Below are 8,821 nucleotides of genomic sequence, written 5' to 3' on the forward strand. Positions count from 1 at the left end.
TGGGACAGCCCATTCCCAACCCTGGAGGGGAGGTCAGAAAAAGAGACCATCCTGTTTCGCTCCTCCCGCCCTCCGTTCCCTCCCTCGTCACACCTGGCTTGACGTGAAGGACTGTTGAGTCCCGGCAGAATGTTAAACTGAAGATACGGGGAAAGATACACAAAAAAGGGGGGGACATGGGTGGTGGGGAAGGGAAGTGGTACGGCCCGCTGACACGTGACTAAGACGGGCCGGCGCTTGCGCGTTTCCTTTCTTTCCTCTCAGGGCCGTGGGCGCGGCCGCCATGAGGTGCGGAGCTGGAGCGGACGGGGGGAATAAGACGCGGGGAAGGGCGAGACGCGTCTCCTCGGGAGCGATGAGGGGCTCGGCCGGGGGAGGGAAAGCGGAGGGGGGCTTAGCCGGGCTCGGCGGGAGCCTCGTGAAGGGAGGGAAGCGAAGAAAGGCGGCGGTTCGATGGAGGCCTGGCCGGGGGGGGGGGCTCCAAAAAGGCGTGGCCTAGCAACGGCCCCAAATTGGGGTCTTTACAGATTTCTTAGGAGCTGCAGATGGCTCAAGTGGTTAAGACGCTGAACTGCGGACCGAAAGGTTGGTAGTTCAGCAGTTCGAGACCCGGGTGCCGCATGACGGAGTGGTCCCAGCTCCTGCCAACCTAGCAGTTCGAAAGCAAGAAATTGCAAGTAGATAAATAGGCACTGCTTGGGCGGGAAGGTAACAGTGTTCTGTGCGCCTCGGCGTCTAGTCATGCCAGTCACATGGCCACAGAAACGTCTTTGGACAGTGGTGGCTCTTCGGCTTGGAAACGGAGAGGAGCACCGCATCCCTACAGTCGGATTCGACTGGCTTTCGAGCAAGGGAAACTTTTACCAGATCTCTTGTTCCTGAAGTGCAGTCCAGGTTATTGGTCCGGGTTCTGTGAGGCTTCCTTCACTTTGCCAAATGCCAAACTAGCAGTCGGCTTTGAGACCTTGGCTGGGATCACAGACACACTGAATAATGCACTTCCAATCCAATTTCAGTGCAATTTCTAACTGTTCTTGCATTCTTGTTTTCATCACTCATGTGTTCCTATTGCTTCAGAGTTTCTCCCCCCCCCCATGTGTTTCGATCTCTCTAGTAGTCACAGAGGGAGCAAAACACTTGTGGAAGGGGGGGGTGCGCAAAGCAATAGGCACAAGCCTGTGACAAAAATGAGAATGCAGAAGAGTCAGCAGTAAAATCCAATTGGAAAGTGCACTGGAAGTGAATTGGAAGTGCGTCATTTAGTGCATGAGATCGCAGCACTCAAGGCCCTTGCGAGTTCCCACTTGTACATGATGAATTCCAGTCTACATTCCCCCCCCCAGCCTCAGGTTCTCCTTCTCTGAAATATCTAACCTGTGTGTTTTGATTTCTGTCCCCAGTATGCTCAGGCTCCAGAAGAGGCTGGCCTCCAGCGTCTTGCGCTGTGGCAAGAAAAAAGTCTGGCTGGATCCTAATGAGACTAATGAAATTGCAAATGCAAACTCTCGTAAGTGGTAGCTAGCCATGTTTGTAAGTCATGTGCTGCAGTGCTTCTGTTCGGCTCGATTTCTGGAGGGGGTGGACTGCTTTACGACACTTTTAGCCTGATACTCCTTGTTGCAGTTTTTGAAATGAATTGGTTGATGAAGAGGGGAAGCATAATAAATACTCCACTTAGGTACTGAAGACTCTGTTGGCATATCCCTATTAATTTTTCTCCAGACTCTAGTAACTGGCATTGGACAACGGAGGTGTTTTCTCATTCTGTAATGGAGAGGAGACTTGAGGAGAAATTATTTCTCAGCGAACCCTTTGTTAGCTGAACATCAGGTTGTTGTCTAGAGTGTTGCCATTAAATACACAGAAAACAACTGCATAAGCAAGCACCTTGAAAATTATCTGCTTATCTGGTAGATTTTCATTTAGTTGGGCCAAATAAGATTGTGTTAGGTGAATAGAGAAAAGGAAGCCATAGAAGGGCAGACTTGTAATACTACTGTTGGGAGTTCAAAGCAGTTTATTTTATTTACAACATTTATATCCCACCTTTCTGCCTTTAGAAGGGCCATCAAGGTAGCTAATAGTTTGGTGTAGTAGTTAGGAGCGCAGACTCTAATCTGGAAGAACTGGGTTTGATTCTCTGTGCCTCTACATGCAGCTGCTGGTGTGACCTTGGGTCAGTCACAAGTTCTCTCAGAGCGGCTCTCTCGGGCAGCTCTCAAAAGAGCTCTCTCAGCCCCACCTACCTCACAGGGTGTCCGGTGTGGGGAGGGGGATGGAAAGGAGATTGTAAGCCACTCTGAGACTCTTTCAGGTAGTGAAGGGCGGGGTATAAATCCAATCTCCTCCTCTTCTCCTCTAATACATACATCGTTAAAACAATTTTTAAAAGAGTAAAAAACGCAGTTAAAATATGCACGAGCCATAGAACATTGGAAGGAAAGATCATTGAAAGACTGCTAAACTAATACTAATCCTGAAACCACTTATTCTGTTACTAAATTTTTAATGATAGTTTTATCTGTAAAGCGACAGAAATCTGGCTTGACCCAACTGTAACAGAATTTGGTATGCACCTAGTTATTATGATTTAAATGAGTATTTAAATGAATTATAGTTTTATTAATGACTTCTGTTTTAACATTTTAGATCTTTTAGATTTGATTACTTCAACTGTAAACTTTTATTGTAAAGTTCGTATTATGAGGCCAGTGTTGTATATTCATCTTTTATAATTGAGCTTAAGACCTTTGGTCATAGAAGCTAATAAACATAAGTAAGGAATGCCAAACAAAACAAAAAAGGTCTCCACCCACTGGTGGAAGATGGCAGCAGAAGGGGACAGACGGAATCTCCCTGGGGAGAGAGTTTCAGAGCTTTGGTGCCATGACTGAGAAGACCCTCTCCCAGGTTGCCACCCTCCCGATCTCAGAAGGCAGGGAATTCCAAAGCAGGGCCGCCAAAGAGGACCATAATGGTCAGTTCAGACGGGTGCCTAAGGGCCGAGGTGGTCCTTCAGGCATGTTGGTTCCAGTCCATATAAGGCTTTGAAGGACAAGGCCAGCACCTTGAATTGTGCCTGGAAACAAATTGGAAGTCAGTATAGATGGGCCAAGACTGACAGTCCCTACAACTCACTCTGGTCAACACCCTGGGTGCAGCATTCTATAACAGTTGGCGTTTCTGAATATGTAAACTAGACAGATACATTTCTCCTCCTCGGAAGTGTTAATTAATTGTCAGTTGTTGTTGTTCTTGTATGCCTTAGGTCAGCAAATCAGGAAACTGATCAAAGATGGTCTGATTATCCGCAAGCCTGTTACTGTTCACTCGCGTGCTTGGTGCAGGAAGAACACCTTGGCCCGCCGGAAGGGGAGGCACATGGGCATTGGTAAGTATCAGTTTCCCCTTTCTTTGATTTCTCATGTAGTAGAAGGAATTGAGTTTGGAAAGATCACCCGCAGGAATTGCCTAGCGGCACTGAGTAATGGTTTGGGTCTCTGCTTCGCCAACTGTGTCACATAGATCAAGATGTATAGCAGTGCTAGTCTTTCTGTAGCAAGATTTAACAACATTTGTGGAAGGCTATGAGCTTTCGTGAGTGAGCGGTGACTCAGGAAAGCTCCTCCCCCTGCCACAAATGTTGTTAGTCTTTAAGGTGCTATTGGATTCTTGCTCTTTTCTACTGTGTCATATAAGCTGATTTGTTTAATATCATCCTCTGTTACTCTCCAGGTAAGAGAAAAGGTACGGCGAATGCCCGTATGCCTGAGAAAGTTACCTGGATGAGAAGGATGAGAATTCTGAGGCGTCTCCTTCGGAGGTACAGGGAGTCCAAGAAGATCGATCGCCATATGTAAGTCTAGGAAATGGACGTGCTTTCTCCAGTGGAAATGGGCCTGTCTAGAAAAGTTTAAGGATTATCTGGTTGCAGATCAGCCTAACTCTTCAGCAAGTATTAATCACTGAGCAGCAAATCTTTTATGGGGATGGGGGGAGCTATTGAGGCCAACTTATGCAGGCTTCCCAAATAGCGTGTTGGGTTTTAATATTTTTGGTTTCGTAGAATTTGAGGCACCATTATAGCAAAGCTGCTTGGACCTTATTTTTATACACACGTTCCTTCGAAAGGCACCTTCATTCTTTGCTGTGGTCTGCTGTTTTCAGGTACCACAGCTTGTACTTGAAAGTGAAGGGCAACGTGTTCAAGAATAAGCGGATCCTGATGGAGCACATCCACAAGTTGAAGGCAGATAAGGCTCGCAAGAAGCTTCTGGCGTAAGTGTTTTCTTATTCGCTACCGTGACGGGCATTTTGCTCAAAATTTTCACATAGCTACCCATTTCTTGGTGGTAATTTTCTTTTCCTCCTCCCTAAGAAAGAACAGCACTTAGATAGGTACGCCCAATAAAAATGAGAAACAGGCTAAGGAACTGAGAGAGAGACTGGAGCAGTTTATGATCCTAACTTCCTACATTTTTTCCTTCATGGAGAGCCAGTTTGGTGTAGTGGTCAGCAATCTGGGAGAACTGGGTTTGATTCACCACTTCTCCACATGCAGTTCTCAAAAGAGCTCTATCAGCCTTACCTAACTCACAGGGTGTCTGTTGTGGGGAGGGGAAGGGGAAGGAGATTGTAAAGTGCTCTGAGACTCCTTCAGGTAGTGAAGGGCGGGGTATAAATCCAATCTTTTTTTTTCTTCTCTTTCTTCTAAAAAATATTGTAACCTTAATACGGAAAAGAGTTCTTAAGCCTATACCTTGACAGGACTGGTCCAAAATAACCCAGTGATCAGTTATAGTTAGCAGAGAGTAACACATTTTATTAAAGAAAATGGATTAGATTAGCCTTTTGCCTGTTTCCTCTAGGACAGTACATTTGAAACCAGTGTAGCACTAAGAACATAAGAGAAGCCATGTTGGATCAGGCCAATGGCCCAACCAGTCCAGGAGTCTGTCCTGCAGTGGCCAAAACCGAGGTGCCATCAGGAGGTTCACCAGTGGGGCCAGAACTCCAAAAGCCCTCCCATTGTTACCCCCCAAGCACCAAGAATGCAGAGCATCACTGCCCCAGACAGAGTGTTCCATCTATACCTTGTGGCTAATAGCCACTGATGGACCTCTGCTCCATATGTTTATCCAGTCCCTTCTTCAAGCTGTCTGTGCTTCTAGCCACCACCACTTCCTGTGGCAGTGAATTTCATGTGTGAATTACTCCTTGATGTAATCAGCAGATGCTGTAAAGAGTTATAAGACTTCTTTGATCTGTTTTTGCCCCTTCCTGTGATTTTTTTGGTTACAGGAGAGGTGTGAGCAGATCAAACTACCTGCTGGGCCTTATCAGTCAAGGTTGCTTGGGATGTTTGTGTGTGGGGGGGGTTACAGTATTGCATCTGGCTGACTTCTTTCAGGAAGCAAGATGAGATTTCTACAGACTGCTAGCACCAGTGACAGAGTGCCCTCTGTGGAGAAAGTGTCCTCGATATACTGATGTTTGCATGGAAATAATTCTCATGGTAGTTGAGTGAATGTATTAAGGGTACCAATGTGAACCTTGTGTTATCGTATGTCTCATGGGGTTGTCCTTATTTTCCAGTGACCAGGCTGAAGCCCGCAGGTCAAAGACCAAGGAGGCCCGTAAGCGCCGTGAAGAACGCCTGCAAGCCAAGAAGGAGGAGATTTTCAAGACTTTGTCCAAGGAGGAAGAAACTAAGAAGTAACTTCTGCCTTCCTGTGTACATAGTGCTCAAAGGGTATCTAATAAATCTCTTGACCCAACATGTGTCCTAGCTTTCCCTAGCAAACTTTGAGGTGAATTTAGGTTGAACCGACGTCTGTTTTCTGAGGAGCTGTTCACCAAGATCCCTTCTCTCTCTCCAAAAAAAAAAAATTCCGCAAATCCTTGCAAGCTTGTTTAAAACTCTGAAGGCAGGTTGGTTTAAATAACTGATGTAACTCAGATTTTTCCGATCTTATTTACTGAACAAACATGCAAGTTACTTATGCTACTACGTCTGTTTTGTAACCAAAGGGCTTTGTACTATCCAAGAGCCTAGTCCAGAACTGCCATAGAGGGAACTGTACATACTGTGAGAGTGTTTGGAGAGAGAAGGTGCAGGTGTTTATATGCAAATACTGGAATCCTCTGGAGCTGAGGTGGAAGGGCTTAACGTTAAAAAATACGGTATAGGTGGGCATGTCCCAAGCCTCATTTCCCCAGTGCCAGTAGTAGCTCATTGATATGTCTGCATATCAGCACATAGGAAGCGGAGATGTTTCAAGTGGGGTGGCACTATATATTGGGGGCATAGTCAAATAAAACAGAAAAAAACACCTTGACACAGAGAGTACTCCATCTTTCTGTGTTATACCTCTGAGGATGCCAGTTACAGTTACTGGCGAAACATCAGGTTCTACAATGCCCAGACTGCGGCCACACAACCCGGCAAATCTACAGCAACTAATAAAAAACAGGAAAAAATGAGAAATGAACACCACGAATGCGCCCTCTAAGCTGTGGAGTCTTGTGAGCAAAAATTCCACTTTGTGAGCTACTAGGCATTAAAGTTGTGAGTGAGTGATTTGGCTACTGCATCCATTAGTTTACTCTGGAGCCCTCCTTCCTGAGCCGAGACAAAAATGTGTGAGCCGGAGGCTAAGAAACTGAGCTAGCTCACACTCAGCTTAGAGGGAACACTGAACACCACAGAACTACTACTGTTGGAAACACCTGAAACTTAACAATATCGGGGACATGCTGTTGCCTCACCTGACCTGATAATGATTTTGAATTTGGGGATGGAATAAGGCAGCTAGGAGAAAAGTTGTATAATGACTTCACCGGCTATCGTGTTGCCTGGGAAAAGGTGTGATCAAGTCATGGGAAAGATCATCTCTTGGTATCAGTTGGTCATGGAGCCTGGTCTTGCAAATGGAGGGCTCTGGCTTCCTTTACTCAAGTCAGTCTATTTCCTGTTGGGTCTTCCCCTTTTCCGGCTGCCTTCAGTTTTTCCTAGGGTTATATACTATAGACTGAAGCTCAGAAGTGGCCAGTATGGTTACTTGATGAAGTTGAGGAAGCCATAAAAGGTGAAAACGCTGCCATTACAGAGTAGGAAACTTGCCCAAGTGCAGTGCACAAAAGGCGTTGTTGTCTCTGACAAATCTGTGTTTCTTTAAAGCCAAGCAAAAAAGGAATGAGAATATTGCTAAAAACAGGAAGAATTTCTTAAAATGCGTCAGATACAGAAAAAATAGTGACTGAGGTGATGGGGTCATTGGGGTGAAAGGATTGTCAAGAGAAGGTTGCATAGGAACTGCACTCTTGGTTAGTTTTCAACTGCAGAAAATGTTAACAGCCACGGTTCTTTTTGAGGGGGGGATTGGAAGAATTGAGAAGTGGGAGAATACTCGAGGGTAACAAAAATAAAGCGCTGCATCTGAGTGGCATGTGATGAAATGCAAAACGGTTGATCTAGCACCGATACACAACTTATCACTAAAACTGGTCCCGTTCCAGAGGATTAGATGGTGGCAGTCTACTGCCAATTTCTTAAAAGGGGCCCAGGGAATAGTCTCACTCTCTAATGCCTGTTCTGAGTAGGTGGAAAATTTTAATGATAGAATTATTAAGTATATAGAAGATCAACTTTTTCTGAGGAAAATCTGAGGAAAAATCAGCATGGTGTCTGTGAAAGACAGTCTTGTCAAACGCCTAAGTATGTGGACAAAGGTGAGCTCTTAGAATGATATATACTTGAGACCAATGCTCCCTCTAAGCTGTGGAGTCTTGTGAGCAAAAATTCTACTTCATGAGCTACTGGCATTACAGTTGTGAGCGAGTGATTTGGCTATTGCATAAATTAGCTTGCTCCGGAGCTATCCTTCCTGAGCTAAGATAAAAGTGTGAGCCAGAGGCTAAAAAACAGCTCACACTAACTCAGCTTAGAGGGAACACTGCTTTGGACTTCAGAAAAGCTGGAGGAACTGGAGTCCCTCATCAAAGTCCCTGAGTTTTAACTCTGTTATGATAAGAAGAGTTACCTTCATGGATTAGAAATTTGTTAAACATCAAGTACCAGAAGAGTAAAGGAACAGTGAAGTTAATGCAATCTTAGGATGCATTAACAGAAGCATTGTGTCCAGATCATAGGAGGTGGTAGTTCCGCTCTTTCTATTCTGCTATGGTCAGGCCTCACCTGGAGTACTGTGTCCAGTTTTGGGCACCACATTTTAAGAAGGATGTTGACAAGCTTGAGGGTGTCCAGAAGAGGGCAACCAGGATGGTGAGGGGGTTGGAATCCAAGTCTTACGAGGAAAGGCTGAAAGAGTTGGGTCTGTTTAGCCTGGGAAAGAGAAAAAGAGAAAGCTTTGAAGGGGACATGATTGCAGTTGTTCAAGTATTTGAAGGGCTGTCATGTAGAAGATGGAGCGGATTTATTTCTTGCTCCGGATTGCAGGACTAGATCTAACAGGTGGAAATTACAAGGGAGTCGTTACCGGCTAAATATCAGGAGAAACTTCCTAACTGTAAGAGTGGTTGAGCAGTGGAACAGTCTGCCTCGGGAGGTGGTGGATGCTCCTTTGCTGGACGTTTTGAAGCGGAGGCTGGATGACCATCTTTCGGGTATGTTGTAGGGCTATCTTTTTATTTTTTAATTTATTTATTGAAGTAATTAATCCTACTTCCATATAAAACAGTACATAGCGTAACATATATTACATACTTCAATACAATAAATGCTTCTTTCCCCATTCCCTTTTCTCCCTCCCCCTCCCTCTAAATGACCGGCAATAACTTTAACCATGAGCACACCTTTTGG

At 45.2% G+C, this 8,821-nt stretch overlaps 1 protein-coding gene across 1 annotated transcript; it reads left to right on the plus strand.

Moving 5' to 3' along the window:
• Positions 1–204: 204 nt before the first annotated feature.
• RPL19 (ribosomal protein L19) lies at positions 205–5,777 on the plus strand. Its single transcript, XM_015420791.1, has 6 exons — positions 205–288; positions 1,401–1,507; positions 3,269–3,391; positions 3,736–3,856; positions 4,168–4,278; positions 5,596–5,777. The coding sequence occupies exons 1-6, from the start codon at positions 284–286 to the stop codon at positions 5,717–5,719; spliced, it is 591 nt and encodes a 196-aa protein (XP_015276277.1). The 5' UTR covers positions 205–283; the 3' UTR covers positions 5,720–5,777.
• The last annotated feature ends 3,044 nt before the right edge of the window (positions 5,778–8,821 follow it).

This window comes from Gekko japonicus, unplaced genomic scaffold, assembly GCF_001447785.1.
Source record: "Gekko japonicus isolate JY-2015 unplaced genomic scaffold, Gekko_japonicus_V1.1 scaffold1849, whole genome shotgun sequence".
Lineage (NCBI taxonomy): Eukaryota > Metazoa > Chordata > Lepidosauria > Squamata > Gekkonidae > Gekko > Gekko japonicus.